Here is a 23,363-nt window from a genome sequence, read left to right on the forward strand (position 1 = left end):
TTATCAAAAGTAAGAATGCAACTATTCATAAGATATTACATTATAAAGTAGATAAATCAAATAAATTGTGGAAAAATATCCTTAATAATAATTTTATTCTTTAAGATTTGTTATGTTTAGCTAATTATATTCTCTCAAATATGTTAATCGTAAATTTTCAAAATTATTAAACGGGGTATAAAAATAATACATATTAGACAAAAAAATTTATTCTAAACGTTGAATTAAAAAAATATATGATTAAATAATATTAAGTAAAATTAATTAAATCTATAATTAAAAGTTATGAATTATTTATATATTTAAATATGATTATAAATATAAAATTAATACAGAGGTGCCATATATTTCATGTACTAATTAAACTTGTTTTAAAATTCCTACAAAACAGGCTGAAAGAGCACGCTGATCGGTCAAGGACTGAACAAGACTATTTACTATGTACTACGTAGTTGCAACATTTGTAGCTGTTCCTTGACCCTGTCTGAATCTGAATCCTCCAAAATAATAATAACCAACCAACCACATCAATATCAATATATATATGTGTGTATGTGCATGATCAAAAGTCCAAACCTCAAATCAAATCAAATCACTTGTTCAAGATGGCTGGTAGTGGCACCTTTGCAGAGATCATAGACGGTGATGTCTTCAAGTACTACTCGCAAGGCAAGTGGAACAAGTCCTCTTCTGGAAAATCCGTTCCCATCATCAACCCCACCACTAGGAAGACCCACTTCAAGGTCCAAGGTAATATATAATAGCAACATACCCTGCCCCCACTCCATAAAAATCATGTCTTTATCATCTCAATTGTTGGTTTCTGACCCAATTCTTCAATTGAAAGAAAATCAACAACACCCCTACGCGATTATATTGTTTTTACTGTTTTTTTGGTGTTGTTCGAATTCATAAGTAATATAGGATGGTACTTTTGTTTCTATAATTTAGAATGTTAATCCAATTTTATTGACTCCCAAAAACAGCTTGTACCCAGGAAGAGGTTAATAGGGCCATAGAATCAGCAAAAACAGCTCAAAAATCATGGGCCAAGACTCCACTGTGGAAAAGAGCAGAGTTGCTTCACAAGGCCGCAGCAATACTGAAGGAGCACAAAGCACCTATTGCTGAGTGTCTTGTCAAGGAAATTGCAAAGCCTGCTAAGGATGCTGTTACTGAAGTATGTACATGTACAAGTAGTAATTTTCATTGATCTATTGGTTATCAAATTAAAGACTATCTTTTTTTCCTTCACTATCTTTTTAACTTTCTTGTGTACTTTTGGCATTCAATTTAAGTTGTGGCTTGCTTCCATGATTTGGTCATTTGGGTGTTCACTTAAACTAACTAGTGTGGTTTTTGTGTAGGTTGTGAGATCAGGGGATTTGGTGTCATATTGTGCTGAGGAAGGGGTGAGAATTCTTGGGGAAGGAAAATTTTTGGTCTCTGATAGTTTTCCAGGCAATGAAAGAACCAAATACTGTCTCACTTCCAAGGTATTTTGACCTACTCTTTTAAAAGTGGTGATTTTTTCAGGCAGCATGTGAAAGTGGCACCTAGCATTAACTACGTTTTTTTTCCCATAAGAAAGTTACAATGTCCAAAATCTAGTTATTTTTTACACAGTCAAATGTTTCACATTTTGAGAGGAATATCCGGGGAATATTTCACATTGAATGGAATATCTAGGGAATCGTTCAATGCATATTCACAACCATTATATGCCGTTAAACGGTAGAATTTATATAAAATGAGAAAACCCATAATTATATACATAATAGTCCGAGAGTCCTATAAAATTGATGCAAACCCGTTGCACCTTTATTTCAACATCAATGATGAAATGCCACCAAAAATTAAAAAGGAAAATCGTAAATGTAAATGAGAGCCTGCAAACTTAGATTTTGCATGTCTGTGGTTTATGCTATAAAAAATACTTTGAAAATTTATGCTGTATTGGCAGATGAAATTGTATTTTTCCTGAGAATTCACAGTGGTTCGGCTTATCCATTTTTGGAAGAGGCTTCCATGTGACAGCAATTTGGTCAATGCCAATGACAATTCATGTTAAAGTTTGAATGAGTTAAATCTGTTTGTGGTTAATTATTGAAAGTTGGTTAAAAAATTTTGCAGTATTGATAAGGGCATTAGAAGCAACATATGTTAGCAATACATGAAAATTATTGCATGCTAAATTCATGATTTTCATCACCTGCAAACTGCAATTTATTATACTAGACCGTAAGGCATGCTTAATTTGGACATCACAACTTCCTAGACAACAATTTATTTCAAAATTAGATGCTTACTTGAAGAGGTAACAATGAATTACATTCTATTAATGGCAATTAGTTTGAATTTTGAAATGCTATTTGCTATATGTTTGGAAGGACATAAAAGACATATGAACACTTCATTACATTATAGTTTTACTATTAATTATGATAACAGAAAGACCATCTCTTGTGTCACTTTTGATTTACGTATACTACTATTTGATGTGTAATAAATGATTTTGGGAGTTTCCAGGCGTGCTCAAACCTGATTACTTTCTTTGGGTAGAAGGTTTGGAAACAGGATCACTTTTAAATCTTCAATTTTTTTCACTTATTTAGCTTGGCATCAACCTCCTGATTCTTTTAAGGAAAGCAGCTACAAAGTTGGATTTCTTATGAAATGAAAATATATGAAGAGGAGTGAGGAGCACCTGGGTTGTTGTGTTGGCCATAATAATTAAGATTCAAAACTATTATTTGATCAAATTAAACTTTTCTTTTGTATATGCTACTTCTGGAATAATGTCTATACCATATACTAGACTCTATGCCCGTGATTGTAAGTAATGTGTTATTTTGAGATATTTTCTCTTTGCAGATTCCACTTGGAGTTGTTTTGGCTATTCCACCGTTTAACTATCCTGTTAATCTGGCTGTTTCAAAGATTGCTCCAGCGCTTATTGCTGGAAACTCCATTGTGCTTAAACCCCCAACCCAGGTGTGCAGCTATTTATAGAGCATATGCTTACTAATAGTTATAGTCATACAATTAGTTAATTTAAATAAAATCTCAAGTGCTGCATATATTTTGAAAGGCTTTACGAGTCATAGGACTTGCATAACTCTATCTTTGGACTTACAGGGTGCTGTTGCTGCATTACATATGGTGCATTGCTTTCATTTGGCTGGTTTCCCTGAAGGTCTTATTGGCTGTGTGACTGGAAAGGGTTCTGAAATTGGTGACTTTCTTACAATGCATCCAGGGGTGAACTGCATAAGGTAATATTCACTTCTTTGGCTATCTTGTTAATACTGTTTGCTATAACAACGGTTTTATCATTTTATATACAATAATTCAAGTAATTCCTAATCCACAAGTGTAGTTCCAACTTTCAACTAGATGTTTCAAGAATTCAAGCAAGATACACATCACGCCTCATTTTTTGTGTTTTTGAAAAATAAATTAATTAACTAAATGGTTAGATGATAAATCTTTCCTTTGTTTCAAAATTAATTATAAGATAAATACATAAATAACTTTGGATTATTTTGTGTCAAATTATGAATATAAAGTGTCTTGCCACTATACCGAGAGGGAATATGTATCTTTCTTTCCTTCTCCTGGGCGACTAACAAGCAAGGGACTGAGTGTTTGCTGGTTAGCTATGGTTGGAAATTACTGGACTGAAAGCTGTCTAAGGAATGGAGTCGCTCGACCAGGAGGATTGAAGTTACTAAGCCTTTGCTTTGGAATAGCAAGCAATCAAACGGAATTGCAGAGAATGGAATGATTCTTCTTCTGTAACTTAATCTGGAATTCTGTAGTTACAGTCTAGCCCTGATCTCAACTAGCACTAGCCTTCGTGTTAATAAATAAGTGTAACTGAACTATTTCAACTTTCAATTGAACTTCTTCGTCGTTCAGTCCATTAAGGCTAAGCTGATCGTGCTGTCAATATTGTATTCAATTGCTCGAGTGGCTGGCTAGCTTTGCCAGAATCATATGTAATCACAGGGGTACTTTCGAAGATGCTCTGCAGTCAGAGGATGGCAACTTTCTTGCTTGCTTTTTCTTTTTCTTTTTTTAGTGTTATTTTTGTCAGTAGAGAAATGTTTTGGCCATTGCAACTGAAAATTTTCTCACCTAATTCCAATTAATCCTCAGTTTCACTGGTGGGGACACTGGAATAGCAATATCAAAGAAGGCTAGCATGATTCCTCTTCAAATGGAGCTGGGTGGAAAAGATGCCTGCATTGTTCTTGAAGATGCTGACTTGGATTTGGCAGCTGCTAACATTGTAAAAGGTGGCTTCTCCTACAGGTAACAGTAGCATATAGCACTTTCCGGAAGGGAATTATTTGGACTAGAAATCGTGAAACATCAAAATTGCTTCGTTTTTCCTGCAACAGATTGTCTTAGATTTTGCTAACAAAACTGTTATCAGTATCCAATAGCTATATGACCTTGTCTTTCTTATTTTTGTCTCTTTTCTCTAAAAGGAAAATAATTCTCTTAATTGCTTTTCTGGAAACATATACAATGAAGGAAAACAGCTCATGCAAGGAAATCAACTATAAGACATGTTTGAGTATCGTGTTTATCGTATTTCTCGTTTAGACTTGCAGTTTTATATGAAATTTTCATATTTTCTTAATTTTGAAACTTCAATTATAGGAATTACTGATTTATTCATTGCATTTTTCTCATTGTGGTTGCATTGACTCCCATGACAGCAATAGTCCTAAACTCTAGTACAAATGCTTTGAAAATTTTTCTATGCCAGTGGTCAAAGATGCACCGCTGTAAAGGTTGCTTTGGTCATGGAATCCATAGCCAACACTCTTGTCAAGAAAGTCAATGATAAAGTTGCAAAATTAACTGTTGGGCCACCTGAGGATGACTGTGATATCACACCAGTAGTCACAGAGTCCTCTGCTAATTTTATTGAAGGGTTGGTGATGGATGCTAAGAAGAAAGGAGCAACATTTTGCCAGGAATATAAAAGAGAGGGAAATCTCATATGGCCACTGCTTTTGGATAATGTTCGTCCGGATATGAGGATAGCATGGGAGGAGCCATTTGGACCAGTTTTACCAGTCATCAGAATAAATTCTGTTGAAGAAGGAATTCACCATTGTAATGCTAGCAATTTTGGCCTTCAGGTATGTATAACATATTTTGATCAAAATGCCTGTATACATTCAAATGAATAAAGGACACCATCATTTACAATATGGCTACATTTTATGTTTTCCGAACTTCTTTTTACATTCAAAAGAAAGTGTCAGGTATAATCATTTTTTATTTGCTTGATGAGTTTGAAACTTTGAACAGTTTGTGACAAAAACTAAGATGCTCTTGTGAATAGCTGTCTTAAGAGGTATTGTCCAATTTGTTTAATTTTCTTTTTCATCATCTTGATGATCATTTGAGTGTGTCACACAATCTTCAGGGCGTTCTCAGTCAAAATGCCACTAATATATTTCAAGGCAGAAAACTAGAACAGTTGTATTTACTTTATTTCATTCTATATATGATGCAGGGATGTGTCTTCACCAGGGACATTAACAAAGCAATGTTGATAAGTGATGCAATGGAGACAGGAACAGTTCAAATTAATTCAGCACCAGCTCGTGGACCTGATCACTTTCCTTTTCAGGTGCAGCCTTTGTCCTAAATCTTGCTAAGTTGCCTTTTAACTTTTGTAGTTTATAATTCTAATTATAAAATTCCTTTTATACATAGGAAATTAATTCAAAGGTTTCTGGCAAAAGAAAACCTCCTTTCTTCCCATGCAATATCATTAATTGAAAGGATAAAATAAGTTTTTTAGTTACTAGAAGTGTAGTTAAATTCTGTTTTAGTCCTCTAATTTTTTTTAATTGGTTTTAATCCACATAAATTTTAAAATTTTCGAAAAAGAATCTCCGTGATGTGTGTGATATGAATTTAGGCACAGCACATAAAATGTCACGTCAGTGTGGTTGCTAACATGCCATTACTAGATTCACACCACCATGTCATCACAAAGTGATAATAGAAACTATTTTAAAAAATTTCAAATTTATGAGGCTCAAAACTAATAAAAAACGGACTTAAAACCAAATTTAATCATATTTATAAGAACTAAAAACATTTAAGTTTCAATTGATATATACAGAAAAGAATATGAAACCATGCAGTCATAATTGTAACGTAGTAAATGTTTGAGTAATTTATTTTTCTGTCTAAACAAGCAAATATGATTTGTGGCAGGGTCTGAAGGATAGCGGAATTGGTTCTCAAGGAATCACCAACAGTATTAACATGATGACCAAGATAAAGACTACAGTAATCAACTTACCGGCTCCTTCGTACACTATGGGATGAAATGGCTAATAACGTTAAGTTAGTGTTCCCAATCTCACATGCTTCAGCTTAGCCTTATAGAGTGGATTTATGAGGGACAATCTTTAAAGGATCTACTTGCATATAAACAATTTGTGTTGATGTGGCTTGTATTGTATGGAGAAAAAACAAGACTACTTGTACACGTAGAATATGAATCTTGAATAAATTATGGTTCTACATCTCTACTTGAATTGATGGTGGTATGATAATCCCGCTGAGATAAGTGTGTTATAACATAAATAATCATAACAGAAATGTGATATATTAATCCCACGGAGAAACTCTTATGATAAATTAATGATGGGGAATGCTTCTTATAGACCAAAGAAATAAATAAATAGTAATGATCTCATGCATTGTTGGAGTGTTTTGTAATGATCAGTTAAAAATAATGTATCGCTTTTATAGTGAATGTTTTCTTCGTAAAAAAATATTTATTATAATAGAAATATATCTTTTAAAAGGAAGTAGTTATTATAAATATTTTTATAAAGAGAGAGACAAGAATACTTGACCTTTAGACACTTATACTACGTCATTCAAAATTTAATATTTATTTATATTTTTAAAAATATTATATGTTAAAAAAATAAAGTGATGAAACACTTTTTACTTTTGTACAACATTTTATGGAACATATTTACTTTATAAGATTTTTAAATTAACTACTTTATTTGTTTATCTCATGTTATATTAAAACTTAAACTTAACTCTTTGTATCAACAAATATGAACTTTTATATTTATATATATATTTTTTATCTTTAAAAAAATAATATTTTTTATAAGGGAAAAATAGCTATTAGATTAGTAAACTTCCACGTGAAATAAAAGACAAGGAAGGAAGTAAGCAAATCAATATAAAACAAGGAAAAGAAAGCTAATCATTAACTTTCATAGATTATTTACCTTTCTGATTGAAATTCTTTGTCAAAAGGATAATATATTTGATTTTCTTTGCAATGTACTTCAAATTCGAAATAAAATAGATAATACGTTTAACATAAAAAAAAATTGAATTACTCTCTTATAATTAATAAAATTAATTTATTTTTATATATACAATATAAATTTTGTTAATAATAACAAAGCATCTCCTATTATATTCATGTAATTTTGTTATTATTTAATAATCATGAATGTAAATCATCGAGGAACGAAACTAATATTTTAACTTTATTTTAAATTTTAAGTTTGAGTCTCAGTGAGTATTGTTATTGTTGTGTTAAATACTCAGATAAAAATATTTGTAAGCTCATATTTGTAGTGATATTTTTTATTTTTAGCAAATTATCTCCGATAAAAAATAGTAATTTAAAAAAATATATAAATATGATATAAATAAATTAAATTTAAATCACACAAGTTCTCAAAAAAATTTCACAAATTGTACTTGGACTGTATATATGTTGGGATTAAATAAGATTTAGTATATACATATTGGTGAACTTTTTACCCGGTTTGACATGTGCTGTTGTCATGCGACCTACGTTAACAAATCTTACTCCCTACTGTGCCGAAATTTTGGTATAAAGGCGCGAGTTTTGTTTTTTATTGTTAAATATATTTAAAACAATAAAATTAAGTTTTAAGATAAAATATTATATTAAAATGCTTTTTAATTAAATTAAATTTATCTTATTCTCCAAACAAAAGTTTTAATGTTTTGAGACATTTATATTGTTTATATTTAAATTAAAACAGATAATTCATCTTTTTTTGCTATTAGATAACTTCATCTTTTACCAAAAGGGGTTAGATCTATCGTATTTAACATGTGAAAAATCCACGTACAATGTTATCTAATTGATTGTTTTTAGATGTAAATGTCTCGATCTTGTAAGGTATATAATATGTACGTTGCCATGTAATTAATTAAATTTTACGATTATAAAGCAAACTTAAAAATTTAATTACAAAGAAAAAAAGGTACAAACTAACAAAAGCAAGAATATGGCAAATTTATTAATTTGATTTTTTTAATCACATAATTTGATTTATTTCAATTTCATGCTGTTTTGACCAAACTAGGCGTGTGCCAACACAAAATCTCATGCTCGATAATCCTGTCACACCAAACATTATTAAACCAATTACTCCCATCCCAAAATGAAAATGATTAAGATTTATCTCCACCTTTTTCAAATCCTTAAATATAAAACGTATATAATGTTTCTGGTGAATTAAATGGAATTTTATAAAAAATAAATAAATATTTATACGGAGTAACATTATGCTTTTTTTAAAAATATTTTTTATTTTATTTTTAAATAAACAATAAATATAATAATTTTTGAATGACATATTAGTCAATTTTTACTACATAAATAAAATAAATATTAAAAATATTTTAATAAAATTATTCTACTAATAATATACTTATTTTACGTTTTTATAAAAATATTAAATGTCAGTCTAATTACAACAAAAAGTAATAAAATAAAACAAGAGTAAGAAACAATATCTAAAGCAAAGCTACCTGGACCCCAGGCCCATGAAAAAAAATCCAAAAGACGGAATTCAAAACCCAAATTTAACTCAAATTCACGAACCCGCGAGATCCGTGGCGAGCCAAGATATGGATTATAATTCTCCTTCGAAGCGCCCAAATTAAATTTACGGCAATAAAAAAATAAGAAAAATAATCAATTTTCTAAATGTCATCTTTAATATATAAATTGAAATTCACACATATATAAATTAGTTTTTCCTTTTCGTGTTCAAAATTTCCCCGGAAGCTCACTTTACTCTCTCCCCTCTCTCGCACGCTCCGTTTCTCTGTGTAATAGAACGGAAGAAAACGAAAGAAGAGAGAAAACCCTAACGCTTTGTTTGGTGCTTGAGAAGCCAGCATTTAGGTTTGAACCGCGGTGAATCTGCTTCGATTGGAGGGTTTCTAGGGTTTCGATGGAGTGAGAGCTAGCAAGATCTGCAACGGAAGAGACTCGGAACAACGCACCAATGGATTCCTCGGATAAGGAGCTAGAAGAGCAGCTTCTAGAAGCTGGTAACAAGCTCGTAGATCCTCCCTCCTCCGTCGATGACCTGCTTCGTGTTCTAGATGTAAGCTGTTTTCTCTCTTTCTGTTTTCCGTGGAATAATCGTTTTATCAGTGTTTTTTCTTTATTCTTTTGTTAATTCTTTTCATCGCTTGTTTGTTTATTTGATGCATGAGGCTTGTTCTTGTTGAGGATTTCGTGAATCGGTTTTGAAGAGCGGCGGTGTGTTTGGTTGTTTGTGATTTTGCATGTCGTTGTTGGCTTTGTTGTTTACCTAACTGTGTGTCGCTTCCATCAGTTCTTGAACTGTTTTATGCGGAGATTTACTCCGTATGCGCAATTCATACTGTTTGCAACAACTTGCTCGTTAATTTGGGAATATTCATTGATGTCTTACTGTTTAGGCTCTTGGTTTGTAAAATTGAGAATTGCTTGTAAATGCCCGACGTGATGATGTGCAAGGGAATTGGTTCTTAAATTAACCTGATTTGGAATGAGTTAATGAATTCATTTGTGAATGAACTGAGATTTAATTGGTAGTAATATTAAACTTGCGATATGCTGGAATGGGTTGTCTTCAACATTAATCGTCATGTTTGGCTGCTTAAGGAAATGCAAATTGTTTTGGATGCGGCCCGCACTAGGCTGTTTTAAACAAATGGTGTAAATGGAAATTTTGAATTGAATGTTTATCTTGATTCAGTTTTTTATTGACTGTCAGAATAAATGATCTGGGCATAGACAGTGGTATCTAATGTAACTGTATTAAATTGTGCACGGATTATTTCTGGTACAAGATAGAAATATTCAATAAGAGTAGGATAACTTCTGTTGTAGACCTTCTTAACATAAAACCAAATTGATTATCTGCAATTTTAGTTTCTTCTCTTGGTTTATGCTCAATCATTTTTTCTCCGTAACTTTACAGAGTGACTCTTAAGTTTTTATCTCTCTTTAGTTTGCACATTTCTAAATATTGCCCTTGTCTTATTTTTATATCTAGCGACCAAAATGCACTTCCTTCACCCGTTTGATATATTCTTTGATCAGATCTCAGTTAAAAGCTTAGTAAGCAAATCAATTTCTTATTCAATCATACATTTTCAAACTTCAATAGGGATACTATCCGGGCTGATTGCTTTACCATTATTCATCTTCTTAAGAGCTTTTTTATACTTCTCTGGGTTGAATTCTACAACAATACGCCAAATTTAGTTAATCTCCTTGAGTTTCAATCATTTTATATTTTCAGTTGCTTGTTGCCTATTATTAAAAAATTTATAGCAATAGTTTTTTTTTTTTTAATTTGTCTTTAAGGCCTTGTTCTTTGTAAATTGTATTGCCTCACAACCAACATGATTTTTTAAGTGTCCTATCTATGAAATTTTTTTTTCAGCTTGTAAAATGCATTGAATTAAATCCTCTATATCCTCTTGTAACTTTTCTTTCAAAAGAACTTCCAAGCCAACTTGTGGAGTATAAGTAGTGATGATATTAATAGTGTCTTGTGTGACTAATAACTTCAAATATATGATCCTGTCATCAATGCTTTTAGTCTTTATTACATTCTTTTTCCAAGTGTTATTAGAAATGATGCCTACTTCATTCTTTCCTCTAACTTTAAAATTACAGTATCAAGTTCCTTAGCCTTTTTTTCAACCCATTTTATTTCTTGAAGGCGCATGATGTTAATCTTTCTATGAATTATGATGTCCACCACTTTCAAAGACTTTCATGTCAAATTACTAAGATTCCATGAACCAAACATAATCAAGAGTCCTTGGACTAACTTCTATTCTGACATTTGTCTAACCAAATGTGGGTACCTTTACTCCCTTAAAATTACATTCTGGTGCTGCTTGTACTGGTTCTTGCCCATTTGACTGTACTTGAGTCACACAAAATGTTACTTTGAGCTAACGACCTAGTCCTAGCACAGTATTGTTGTCAGTGATCCATGTATATGTGTTGACAAGTTTTATGTTTGCTGCCGAAGGCTTAACACATCTCTGTTCATTTAGCCAGGCTTGGGATCAGATATAGGACCATAGACAGAGTTATTTATTGTTACTATAAATTGTTAAAAATTTATGCATCCTACCAAATTTATCTCCTTAGAGGTAGAAAATTTGGTACAATTAGATTCATTAGTTACTAAGTTAATATATTTCTTGGTTACACAATGTAATATTAGGTTACCAGTTAAAAATTTGAATGTTGTTGCATGAGCATACTTTGTGAATTGATTCTGCAATATAAAGGAAAAAGTTAAAGAAATAATAGTGCAAAATATGGACAACCACCAGTGGTTACTGTTTTTTGATACAGCAGGGTGTTCATATCTCTTAAACAGCCTCATTATACTTGTTTTTGTTGAAATTCTCCTTGGGAAATGTATCATTGGAAGAAATTATTGAATTTGAAGTTTCAAGTAAAACTATCTGTGTTTCTCTTACTGAATTTGTGTGTAAATTTTATTTTTTCTGAATATCTGATACCATACTTACTTTAGGTTTGAAATATTTGTCACTTGTTTACATACTTAAAAATTTTCCGAGTTGTTGATGCTCTATAGTGTATATCTAATTCTTAGGGTAGTTGTATCAATTGTTTAACTTTCTGTGTTGACTAGCCATTCTTTTTGAGTGATACATGGGTTTCCTTGATCTCCAGACACATTCTTAACTTTATGAATGACCAAAAATATAAATCACATTTGCTTGATCTTATTTTTTTCTTGCCTTGGAACTGCAGCGGCTTGAGTGTTGCCTAATATTGGTTGAACAGTCACCTTCCAAATCTATGCAAAATGCACTCTCTCCATCATTGAAAGCATTAATTGCTGATAAACTTTTAAAGCATACCCATGTTGATGTCAAAGTTGCAGTTGCCTCTTGCATAAGTGAGATAACAAGGATCACTGCACCTGATGCTCCTTATGATGATGACCAAATGAGGGTACATACAATTATTTTCTACTATAAATTAATTGAATTATATAATTATGTTTACAAATTATATCTGTTAAAGTTTGGAAATGTTATTTTCTGCCAGGATGTCTTTCGATTAATTGTATCTTCATTTGAAAATCTACATGACAAGTCAAGCCGATCATATACAAAGAGGACTGCAATTCTTGAAACAGTTGCAAAAGTGAGGTCATGTGTGGTAATGCTGGATCTTGAATGTGATGATCTGATTTTGGAGATGTTTCAGCATTTCTTGACTACAATAAGGCAAGTGCCGTTGCATAAAAGTCCAGCATCATATCAGCTTCTGGTTCTTTGTTATTGCTTTTTTTTGCTTCAAACATTACATAGTTTCAACATTATAGTCTACAATAATTGTATTGAGTGGGAAGTTACTTTAGATGTATATTTTAAGATGTATGCATACTGAAATTTACTTTTGATTGAATATTAGGATTGATGTTGAACCTGGTTCTGAATTCTGACGATTGATATCATTCTTAGTTCTAAATATTGATCTTAAATATTGTTCTTCCTCTGGTTTGTTTCTCTTTCCTGATGTAATTGGATTATGCACTTTTATTGCACTCAGTCATTAAATTCACTGCGTTTTGAAACATAAGTTAAAAGAGGAAACTAATTTATTGCAAACTGATTAAACATCTGATTTAGAATCTTGCTTTTTACTAGTATTGCAGGTTAGATTAAAAGTGGTAGTTGTAGCATGTTTGCTCTTGAGGTTGATTTATTTATTGAAAATTTTCCTTCTTCTTGATACCTTGCACTTGTGTCTTGATTTTAAGAAATTATTTTCTTTCATATTTCTGTTGCGTATGTTCAAAATCGGTTTTTATTTCTTTTGTCAATTTGAAGCAAAATCTGTGGACATGGTTCTAACAATGTCTGTTGAAAACTTTCAGGGATCATCATCCAGAGGCTGTTTTTTCATCCATGGAAACCGTAATGATCCTTGTTCTAGAGGAGAGTGAGGATATATCCCTAGATTTACTCTCTCCAATCTTAGAAAGTATTAAGAAAGACAATGAGGTTGGAGTTTGCAATTAATTCTCTTTAGTTGATTGTGATTTTGAAGTTGAACCATTTTTTCATCATAAATTTCTTATTATTGTCATCATAATTTAGGAAGTTTCGCCAATTGCTCGAAAGTTGGTGGAGAAAGTTCTTGAACGTTGTGCAACCAGGCTTAAACCATATATAAAGCAAGCAGTGGATCACTTGGGTATTTCCTTGGATGATTATAGTAATGTTCTTGCCTCAATATGCCAAGATACATCTGGTAGTTTGGAGCAAAATGATGCCTGTGCTACTAGTGATCATGCGGTAAATTTATTGTTTTAATGTTTATAAAAAATTAATTGGCTTGGGAAATTTTTATAATGAGCTGACTAATGATTAACTTCGCTTGTGGTACAGGAAGATGAGAGCAAATCAGGAAAAGAGCCAGTGAAGGAGTCGGAACAGGTTTGTTTCATCTACCCATTTAGTTTTGTGTTTTCTTTGTTCTGTTTTAATCCACAGGCATGGGATATTGGAACATGTCTATACTGGTTGATCAGGTGGTTAGGGAGAATTCCAAAGAAGATGCACCACCCCCAGAAGATAATCCCGAGGGTGACAGATCTCCTAAGTCTGTCATGAGTAATGGCATTGCACAAACTGGAGAAGATGATACTTCGGTAGATCCAAAGTCCTTAAAGAAGCAAGGTGATACTGATGGTGCTGTTCATTCTGAAGGTATTAATTTATCGGGTAATGGAGAGTCCAATGATTTGGATGGTGAAAAAATTGAGAATAGTGAATCAAAGGCAGAACAATCCACCAAGGGAAGAGGAAGGAAACCTAGTGCTTCGAAATTGGTTGAACCTTCTGAAGGTTCATATCTTGCTAATGAGAAAGAAACTGAGAAAGTGATTGAAAGTCACAGCAAGGATGTTCCCAGTTCTACTCATGAGGATGATTGTGCTGAGGCTACAAGACCTTCAGAAAATGATAAAGAGATTGATGCTAAAATTTCATCACCAAAAGCAGGTGATGGTGAATCTGATGCTGTTGCTTCTCCTTCACCAAGTGAAAGCATTCATGATGAAAATCATTCAAAGAAACGTGGGCGATCAAAAAAGAAAGCAAGCTCTGCAAAAGAAGGGGTTGCAGAAAATGTTTCGAAAAAGGTTTCTGAAGGAACAAGTGATTCAGAAGGAAAACCTTTGAAGCCATCAGTGAAAAAGGGACAGGGTCGTACCTCTGATGTGAAAAAAACTACCATGGTAGATGCAGTAAAAAAAGGAAGTGGGGCTACAAGTGACGTGGATGGAAAAAAACAATCAGCTAAGAAAGCAGAAGACAGAAACAAGGGTGGTGGTGGGTCCTCTTCTAGGCAGTTGGAGGACAAGAGAAAGAAGGGGCGGGGGAAAGGTAACCCTGAGAAGGGTCTAGCAAAATCTTCTACTAAGGATGATGACAAGGTATTTGCATACTTGCTTTAGAACTCTTTCGTTGTTATTTGGTCATGTTATCCCAACATGATATTTGTTTTGCCTGTATGTTTTTTCAAAAATGAAGTATTGCTGATATTATTGTAAGTTATTTAGGAAATGGTGTCTTCACCAAAGTCAGCTGTGAAATCAACTAAAGATGAACATTCAGAGGAGACTCCTAAGACAAATTTGAAGAGGAAGCGCACTCCAGGAAAAGAAAATGTATGCACCTTGTTTTGTGTTTTTTAAGTCATGGTGAACTTCCATGTTTTATGCATTAGGACACTTGTCCTTTTAGAAAATCCTTTAGGTAACTATATGGTTACTATGTTGGACTTTGCAGTGTGTTGGAGTCTTTCGTAAAGGCACAGTTGATTTGTTGAAATGTTGTAATTTAATGTACTGTACTTGTATTTCCTACAGCATCATATTGTCTTTTTCTCCGTTTCCCTTTCCTCTATTAAGAACTTGGAAGTAATTATTTGCTGTGGGTTCACTGTTTCCCTATATGTTGTCAATCTTTATTTTTGTTGTGTAGTTCTGAAACACATGCAATTCTGGCAATTTTTTTTCTAATTAGAGTTTTAATATTCATATTTTTTATTGCGAATCTTCTGATTGCTGTCTCAGGAGTCTAATAGCAAGAAATATGGTCAAGAACTAGTTGGTTCGCGAGTTAAAGTTTGGTGGCCAGATGATCAGATGTAAGTACACGATTTTTTAATTTGCAACTTGCTGTGACTGAAATTTTCTGTTAATCAGGGACAGGGAGTGTTGCATACTTTCTGTCAATTAGGGGTTTACTTGTAATTTAAATGTTTTGCATTCCTGGTTGCACAAGCTGTTTGTATCCTTGGTGTATGCAGTTGCATGATCTGAGTCTTTTCTAGATTATTACATCTTATTACATGAGTTTTTTAAGAAATCATATGACCACTAGCCTTAAGTCTTGACCATTTGTGTACAGTGGTATTATTTAGAATTATAGTTTTAACTGTCTCAGATGATTCTCTCTCTCTCTCTCTCTCTCACGCACACACATCTGAGTTATTGATAGTGTTGGCTATCACAGTGGGGGTGGCTGCTAAATTTACATAGATTGAAGTCGTTTGTGTTCACACTTAATTGCACCTGCTTTGAGTATGCTTTAGATTAATGATTATTTTGTCTTTAAGCTAAGGCATCAATTTTCAGTATTAACGATAAACATGTCTTATGTTGAGTACATGGTTTTGAGAATCTAATCTGTATACTAGAAATTATTTGCATAATGTCTAATCTGGATCTTTGACTTAGCTATAGCATTTTTGGTTTAGCCACCCTTGGCCAATATCTGGCATTAACTACTTGGATAAATATTTATATTGTAAAACCTTTTGGGTTTAGTCATCATGGTTCATTGGTTTGAGCTCAATATTTCCCTTCCTGGCGTATTTTGTACGTTTCTTGTTTTAACTGCTTATGTAAGCTGTAATTATGCCTTACGGTTTATAGACCAATATTACATTTATGATTGTGCTGCATTCAGTGAACTTCGTAGTAACTATGCTTACTGATTATTGTCTTTAAGCTAAGCTATGAAATTTCAGTATTAATAAACATGATTTATGATGAGTACGTGTAGGTTTTGTGGGTCTAATCTGTATATTCGAACTTATTTGCATCATATCTAGTCTAGATCTTTGGTGTATTTGTAGCATTTTTGGGTTTAGCCACCCTTGGCCAATATCTGGGATTAATTATTTGATAAGTATTTATGTTTTTACTTTTCAGTCCTTTATGGTCTAGTTATCATGGTTCATTGGTTTGAGCTCAAGATTGCCCTTCTTGGCATATTTTGTACTTGTTTTTACTGCTTATGTAAACTGTTATTTATGCCCTACTGTTTTTAGACCAATATTACATTTAATGAACTGTGATTATGCTGCGGTAAAAATGCTTAGGAGTGAAGTGGTAGGTATTTAGGAAAAAGAGATATTTGAATTGAAGTATTGAACCAGGGGGGGTATACTTTTTCGGTTGGCTATAAACACTATTGCATGCATATACTTTTCATTTTGGTGAAATTGAATATAGATATATAATATTATTCTTGACACATTCTTTTGTAGGTTTTATGAAGGTGTTGTTGATTATTTTGATTCTGCCACTAAGAGGCACAAGGTGATTTGGAAGCTATACAATATTCTCTTTATCCTATTTGTCCCATCCTTCTACTTGTCCTTTTTTATCACAGTAAAATTTTTTCATTTTTTTAATATTGCATTTCCTGTTGGAACGGTAATGTATCTTTTCCTATTATAGCAAACTCAAGACGGCTTGATTTTTTTGAGGTTTAAATTGCTATTAGCAGTCACCTTTTAATTCGCTTCTGACAGTTCTCTCTATTTTTAGGTCTCATATGATGATGGTGATGAGGAAGTATTACTTCTTAAGAGGGAAAAATGGAAAATTATTGATGATGGCAGTGATTCAGATGGGGTGAGACTCTACCCTGAATTTGTTTTTGGGAACTTCTTTCTGCATCTGTGTTAATGGCAATTATTTCTGTTAACAGGGAGACGGAAGTGATCGCACAAGTCCTGATGCTTCTGCAGATTTGTATGTGTTGCTTATTGTTGATGTCATTTATTATAGAAGGCGTTACTCTTGTTTGAAAATTATCTTAAAATTGTTTTGCATTTCCTGGGAGTGTGCTATTTATATTGTCCAGTATTACCATTTTGTAAACTGCCAGCATTTATCCATGGTCTGCTTGGTTTGTTGCCTTTATTGTTTGTGCCTGTTAAATTGCTAATATGATGGAATGCTACCTTGATTTATGTCCCTAAAAGTTCAACCTACTGGATCTACAAATTTTATTTTTTCTGTTGAATTGAAAAATAAAGATTCTTTGTATGATATGTTCTGTTGCATAATTCTGAACAAATAATGAAGTTGGTTTCATTGTCCTTCCTTCCAGTAGTGTTTGTACTTTGCTATATGTTATGATGTGGATATTCTGTGTGCCTATTAAGGTGCCTTTATTATTGCCGCAAATCAACACAAGCATAAAAGTCTTGCTGTGTAAAAAGGGTGATAAATTGAGTTGAGTGCTAAGAAATCATTGAACGTACTTGAAATATAAATATTTAGGGCAGTGCTTTAGAATTTGGGTTTGCTGTTGTAAAAGATTCAAATGGAGATGACCTATTTGTTGCTGTATTTGGTGATTGTATTTTCAAGCTGTGATTTTTTTAAAAATTTTTTTTCACTGAGTTTGGTTATATTTAATCCTCATTTTTTTATTGTTATATTCAGGCTGCCAAAAAAGAAAGGGAAAACTAGTGGCAGTGAACTGAAAAAGGGAGGAAAGAAGGATTCTTCTAAAAGGTTTGTGAATGGCCTGAATTGATATCTGTTCCATTCTCTGGCCGATGTCTGAATATCTTACCTTTATTTCTACTAGTGGAGGAGCCTCTTCGAGCAAATCCAAAGGGGGGACATCTGCGAAATCTAGCAACAGGTCCAAAGATGGCAGCAAAGCTGATCGAAAATCAAAAGATTCCAAGACTGCAGTCAAATCTGAGGATGAAGTTAGTAGAAAATCTAAGGATCATTCTCTGAAAAGTGGTGGCAGTAAATCTATTGATGCTTCACAAAAAGGAAAATCCAAGAACACTGATAGTTCCAAGATAATCAGATCCAAGGATGATGATGTTAGCACATCAAAGACCTCTGCTAAGTCGAAGCAAGAAACTCCGAAGACCGGAAAATCTAAGCAAGAAGCTTCTAAGCCCGCTTCTTCCTCCAAGGCAAAATCTACCAAAAGTGGTACTAAATCTAATACCAATGGCACTGGCAAGGTGAAATCTAATTTATTGAAAACAAAAGATTCAGAGAATGAACACTCGGAGAATTCTACGAAAGTGGTAGAAGACACAAAGGGTAAGACATCAAGTTCATTGAAGGCTGGAAGCGAGGCCAAGAGTGGAAAGAAACGTGGGAGAAACTAGAAGTTGAAAATCACTTTCGCTGTTCATTCCTTGGATGCTTGCTCGTTTTCTGCCAGCCCATCAGTATTTTGGATTTTCCTTTCTCGTCTTAGCCCTCTATTTAAACTTGTGATAATCCCCTAATTATTGGTAGCATTTTTATCTTAGTTAGGCTAGTTTAGTGCTACTAGGGCTAGTATCTACCGTTCTTTTTTCCCCCAATTTCTTGGTAGATTTTATTTTAAGGTGGCAGAAGAGAACTTTGGTTAGCAACCTTCATTAAAGAATATTTTGTCTCAACCTGATAATGTCAGGTTCACAAAACTTACCTTTTATAGTTGTATCGAAAATATGCGCTACACTGTATACTGACAGTTGAAGCTTAATTAGAGTTGGGGGCATTAGCCGTGGAGAGTTGCCTTTGTCCTATTTATTTTATTTGGTTCTGAAGTTCATGTCTGACGGGTTCAATCTTATTCAGTAAATGGAAATCATAGTGCTATCCGTATATCTTTTTATTATCTAGGCATATTGGCAATCGAGAATTATGAGTTAATGCATTCCATCCGGAGACGATTGTATTTGGGCTTGCAGTTGGATATATGTTTTTTGACTCTCTTTATTAGGCGTTTGATTTCTTTAACATTCGGCTGGTTATGACCGTTTCTAAAGATCATTATAGAAAATTAGAAAAAAATTTCTAGGCATTTTTAGACTTGGATAGGAATTTCGTGTGGCCTAGCGGGAAGCATGCTGTCTACACATTGATTTGGTTTTACTTCAAAGATTTTAACAAGAAAATAAGAATGTTTTTATTGCGACTTTGATGTACTATCATTGTAAGGATTTTTATACTATTTATCAATTATGAATACAATGTTTATATTATTACAAAATTAACAATTTTTGTTGAAACGACAATTTATGATTTGGTTAAGTATAATTTTTTTTATAATATTAGTATATTTAAATTATATTTTTGAAGAAATCAAATTAAATACTTATGATGGGTTAGATTTTCTTATGTCATTTTGAATCAATAAAAATGTGATTGTATTTTTTCTAAAGTTTGAAAATCCAATAAAAATATGTTAAATCATAATTCAACTGAAACTCCAATAACTTGTATGATTAAAATGGATTACCTTTTATATTTAACGAAAAATCAAAATACTATATATATAGAGGTAAATGTTGGACTTTCAAGATACACTATTTATTTAAATTAAGCTTTAATAATCTAAAATGAGTACATAAGAAATAGGTGAATTTTTCAATCTTCTAATTTTTGCACTTAATTCCTTAATTTTTTTTTTAACTTCTAGAAGAAGAAGTTGTAGAGAAGAAAAAGATGTTGGTAATTTTTAAACTTTTTTTTCTAAAAAAAAAAACTATTTAAAATATTTTTAAAAGTTAGAAAATTAAATTAAAATTTTTAATTTAAAAGACAAATAAAATAATATCAAAATTAAAATATCAAATATATAACTTTGCCAAAGAAATAATAACTTAACAACCAGTAAATTTTAAATATAGTTATTTTAATAAGAGTATAACTATGCTTGAATAGTTTTTTGCACTAAAAATGTTGATTAAATCATTCTTAACTACTTTGATAAATATTTGTGTTTCTAAACCTTTTTAATCACATTCAATATTAAATACGAATAATCTTGTATAAAATATGGATAACTTAACCAAAAATTTAAATTAAATGTATTAACAATGTAATTTTTTTACACCGCCATCTAATCATAAATTATTATATCAATAAAATTTATTGATTTTTGTAATAATTAAATTAAAAATTATGTCTATAATATATTTTAATTGATTGATAATAATAATAATAATAATAATAATAATAATAATAATAATAATAATAATAATAATGTATCAAAATTAACTTTATTAACTAATTCAATATAATATAAATAATCTGGTACGTATTTCGGATAAACTATAGTTCAATATAATTTACTAGTTAAGAAGGATGTGAGGGTTAATTTACTAACCAAAAATATATTCAACAAGCATTAAACAAAAACAATTCTTTATTTGAAGATATACCTATTTATATTATTAAATAAAATTTCATTTATTATAAACTTTAAAAATCTAAATTCTCTTATATTTCTTAGAGCTATTAAAATGGGTTAAAGTTCTTAGTTCTATTTTGTTGGCTCTTTATATAGTCCTATTTTTCTTAAAGTCCTATAGTTAATGAGTTTATATTTGGCCTAAGCTCCAAAATAAATAAAATAGTTAGTTAGGATCAAAGTTAAGAATGGACTAGTTCACTTATTTTACAAAGTAAGTAACTATTATATTATTTTTTTAATAATATTTTTTATTTTATTTTATTTAAATAAATTAAAATTATATTTAAAATACAAAAATTAATTTAAAAAATAATTTTTTATTCAATATATTAAAATTTTATCATAAAAATAATATCAAATATAATTATATTATAAAATTAAATTAAATTTAGCTTCTGTATTTTGTTAATTTTATTAATTAAATTTAATATAGTACATTAATATTTATGATTTTAATTAAGAATTAGTATTAAATATTTTTAACTAAATAATAATTAAATGATAAAATAATATTTTATAAAATACTATTTAATAATAATTTAAATAAATTTAATCAATTTTAGTATGTTTAAATTTTTTTTAATAATTATAGATTCATTATAATTTAAGTTTATACATGGTATAGTTATTTTTAATATAAATATAAATATATAAAATCTTAAATGATTAATTTTAATATATTTATATAGATATAGATATATTTTCTATTATTAAAAAATATAGTTGTTAATATATATATGAAATTTAATAATTAGTAAATATTTATATAAAGCAATGTATAAATAAAAAATTAAATTATTAGTTAATTTATTAATTTAAATGTAATATATAAATATGTATTTTAATTTATCGTATACATACTATATTTTTATATTACATTAATATTATGGTGCAGTTAATTTTATGTATATTTATGAATTTAAAATAATAAATTAATAAAATAAAATAAAATAATATATATATATATATATATATTTTAGTTAAAATTTTGTATAAAGTTTTATCACAAAAAAATTTAGAAATACAAGTTACTTTTTTGCATCTATAAGTTTTATAATGTAAAATATTTTATATTTACGATAAAAATATTTATTTTTTTTATTTTTTTTAACATATTAACTTTTATTCAATAGATTTAATAAATTTTGTTAGTATTATTTTTTATTGTTAATTTTATATATTCATTGTTACTATATTTTTTGAATATAAAATGTTCTTACACAAATATAATATGATCTTAGAATATATATATATATATATATATATATATAATATTTTAAATAATTTTATAAAATTAAATAATTAAAAATAATAATATAAAACTTTTATAATATAAAAAAATTAGAATTAATGTTTAAATAATATTTTAAAATTTATTTATAAAATTATATAAAAAATTGTTACAGTTATTTAATAATTATCAATAATATAGATAAAAATTATATAATAATTATTATTTTTATTAATTTTATTTAATAACAACAATCATTATAAATATTTATTATTATATAAATTTTTTCTTTTTAAGTAATTTTATTAGACTACAAGTTTATAATAAAAAGTTATGTGAAATAAATATTTTTATTAGATATTTTAATAATTATTATAATTTATATCAAATTTTTTCTAATTTATTTTTTTAAGAATATATAAATTTTTTTTTACCCACAAACCCTGACCCTAACTCTGGCTTGTGAACTTTTAGCTTTATGGGCTTATAAATTAATGAGCTTTTTGGCCTACAGGACTTTTTGACCTTAACTGACACAGGCTGTGACTAAAGTTAGGGTTGGCCAAATTTTTGACAGCTCTAATATTATTTCTTTTATGTCTCTCACGTGTATTACCAAGAGAAAAAAATATAAATATATTTAATAGATTTTTTCAAAATCATAATACCTTTTATTGTAAATACTTTCACATTTTTTATAAAAGAAAGAAAAACTAAGAAAAAACAAATTCACTTTACAACACTTTCCTTCAGCAAAATATTGTTCTGTTGGGACAAATCCTCATGTTTTCTTCTAATTGACAATTGACAAATGACCTATACTGGAAAAAAAAAAAAAAAAGACAATTGAGAATTGACCAATGCTTAAGACACATTAAGTACCATTGTTCCTAGCCCTTATTCTACTGCCACATCTTTCCTAATAAGTGGAACACTTAACCCTTAAATTGACCCAAAATTCCAACAATAGCCAGAGAACCACATGACTAGAAACAAAGAAACAATTGGCCCACAACTAAATTTTACCCTAAAAATCAAGAAGACTAGGAAGCAAAGACACGCAACTATCTGTCTATTGACGACCGCTCAGATTCGTCTAGAATTTCATTTCCTAATCCTAATGTTGTTAATTAAAGATTTACTATTGACACATTTATTATTCTCTAACCATTAAACGATATTCTATCTTAACAACTTTACTAAGTAA

The 23,363-nt window shown here is 30.4% G+C and overlaps 2 protein-coding genes across 3 annotated transcripts; both read left to right on the plus strand.

The window, feature by feature from the left end:
• Window positions 1-488: 488 nt before the first annotated feature.
• Window positions 489-6,575, plus strand: LOC113847119 (NADP-dependent glyceraldehyde-3-phosphate dehydrogenase-like). 2 transcript variants are annotated; one of them, XR_003501760.1, is made up of 10 exons: window positions 489-750; window positions 987-1,180; window positions 1,368-1,496; window positions 2,875-2,994; window positions 3,139-3,275; window positions 4,162-4,317; window positions 4,781-5,159; window positions 5,366-5,377; window positions 5,540-5,656; window positions 6,253-6,563. XR_003501760.1 is itself a non-coding variant. In XM_027476001.1 (9 exons), the coding sequence occupies exons 1-9, from the start codon at window positions 606-608 to the stop codon at window positions 6,364-6,366; spliced, it is 1,491 nt and encodes a 496-aa protein (XP_027331802.1). In that variant the 5' UTR covers window positions 489-605; the 3' UTR covers window positions 6,367-6,575. The 2 variants fall into 2 exon arrangements, 1 of the variants encoding a protein (XP_027331802.1); XM_027476001.1 differs by lacking the exon at window positions 5,366-5,377 and having other exon boundaries at window positions 6,253-6,575.
• A 2,423-nt stretch (window positions 6,576-8,998) lies between these two features.
• LOC113845818 (MATH and LRR domain-containing protein PFE0570w) lies at window positions 8,999-19,419 on the plus strand. Its single transcript, XM_027473420.1, has 14 exons — window positions 8,999-9,449; window positions 12,140-12,343; window positions 12,440-12,621; window positions 13,275-13,401; window positions 13,498-13,695; window positions 13,789-13,836; window positions 13,932-14,837; window positions 14,964-15,071; window positions 15,480-15,553; window positions 16,961-17,012; window positions 17,244-17,330; window positions 17,407-17,450; window positions 18,150-18,221; window positions 18,298-19,419. Exons 1-14 carry the CDS (start codon window positions 9,348-9,350, stop codon window positions 18,842-18,844), a joined length of 2,751 nt encoding a protein of 916 aa, XP_027329221.1. The 5' UTR covers window positions 8,999-9,347; the 3' UTR covers window positions 18,845-19,419.
• Window positions 19,420-23,363: the final 3,944 nt, after the last annotated feature.

This window comes from Abrus precatorius, unplaced genomic scaffold, assembly GCF_003935025.1.
Source record: "Abrus precatorius isolate BTA unplaced genomic scaffold, Abrus_2018 Scaffold8, whole genome shotgun sequence".
Taxonomy (NCBI): domain Eukaryota; kingdom Viridiplantae; phylum Streptophyta; class Magnoliopsida; order Fabales; family Fabaceae; genus Abrus; species Abrus precatorius.